Source organism: Alosa alosa, chromosome 1, assembly GCF_017589495.1.
Source record: "Alosa alosa isolate M-15738 ecotype Scorff River chromosome 1, AALO_Geno_1.1, whole genome shotgun sequence".
Lineage (NCBI taxonomy): Eukaryota > Metazoa > Chordata > Actinopteri > Clupeiformes > Clupeidae > Alosa > Alosa alosa.
Genome location: NC_063189.1, coordinates 17,416,569 through 17,417,893, shown reverse-complemented (window position 1 = coordinate 17,417,893; position 1,325 = coordinate 17,416,569). Strand labels below are relative to the sequence as shown.

The 1,325-nt window shown below is 40.5% G+C and overlaps 1 protein-coding gene across 1 annotated transcript in view; it reads left to right on the top strand.

Moving 5' to 3' along the window:
- The first annotated feature begins 512 nt into the window (after window positions 1–512).
- helt (helt bHLH transcription factor) overlaps window positions 513–1,325 on the top strand; it is a 2,257-nt gene continuing 1,444 nt past the window's right edge. Inside the window, exons 1-2 of the mRNA XM_048259298.1 lie at window positions 513–610; window positions 1,262–1,325. The exon at window positions 1,262–1,325 is cut by the window's right edge and continues 41 nt beyond it. Coding sequence (XP_048115255.1) covers window positions 581–610; window positions 1,262–1,325 — 94 coding nt within the window. The 5' untranslated portion in view covers window positions 513–580. The remainder of the gene's footprint in view (window positions 611–1,261) is intronic.

The window sequence follows — 1,325 nt, the reverse complement described above, 5'->3', positions numbered from 1 at the left end:
TTGAACTCGGCGGAACAGCCTATTAAAGGCTTACTTAATTACTCTAATGTTACTGGACAGGCCTTAACTCCCAGACGGTGCCTGGATGGAAGTTAAGATAGCTTGCTGGGATTTGTAAACAGGAGATCGTGTGAGAAACGCGAGGTTGGGAGAAAGAGAGCTCTTTTCTCCACGGCTTTGTTTTCCTCGCGCGCACTGCGCCCTGGAGGATCAGGCGGACTCACCGCTCAGTTCGCATTTCCCGCCTGGGTTGTTACTATGCAAATAATATTCTTAAAGTAATCACGTGTCTTTTGAACAGCCACGTGGATTAACAAAGCAGGTCTGCCCCCCTGCTACCCCACAGCTTCAGATTTTTACTATTTCTTTAACTGATCCTAAATGCACACATTTACCCAACGCGCTACTTTTAATCCTATAGAATAATTTATGGCAATGAATGCTTGAACCCCCTCACATGATCGCTTTATAAGGGACGGGCTTGAGTCAGACAACTCAGTCCAGCCACTTAACACCTAGCAGTACACAGAGACAAGACTATCCTGGACAAATATATTTTTGTATTTTCCGCATTTACCAAATGATGGCGTCCAAGATGAAGGATCGCAAAGTAAGTAACATCATGAACCATCTGTGCCTCCTAAATGTTTTGTATGCTTTCTTCACTAAGTTAACTCTCTGTTTTTTGTTACTTTTTGACACATTAACAATTTACATTTAGAACATTGTTGTATATATGCATCCAGCATTCAAACATCGCAATCATTATCCAGGTTGCCATTATGGTTGCGCGCGCCGGTTTGCCAAACCGCGGTCAATGCTTAATACTAATTATAAGAGTATAGGCCAAAACATTACTGTTTTACTGTGCTTGATGTTTAGAACATTTCATTTTTGTATCATAAGAATGTATTTCTGTCATAAAATAATATATACTCTTCATTGGAATAAGCGTATTCCGCAAACAGACACGAGTTTCTCCGCCAATTTGTGTTCAGTGTCATGGCGGTTTCCATCTATATTACAACACTAAAATGAGCGGGTAGCCCTTGATAGAAAGAGGGGTGCGCTATCGTTAAATGGGATATGTAAAGGTTGCTCCTGATTTTAATTATCCAACATTTTTATCACAAAATATTTTAGGTACCTAACTGTTACATGTCCGTTTTATACATTACGCTTCAGCTGACACCTGGTTTGTTCGTTTTGTTCCTGTTCTTGAACTAGCGTCTAATATATCATATCATTTGGTAATTTTCAGAGAACTCCAGTTTCACACAAGGTGATCGAGAAAAGAAGACGTGACCGCATAAACCGGTGTCTGA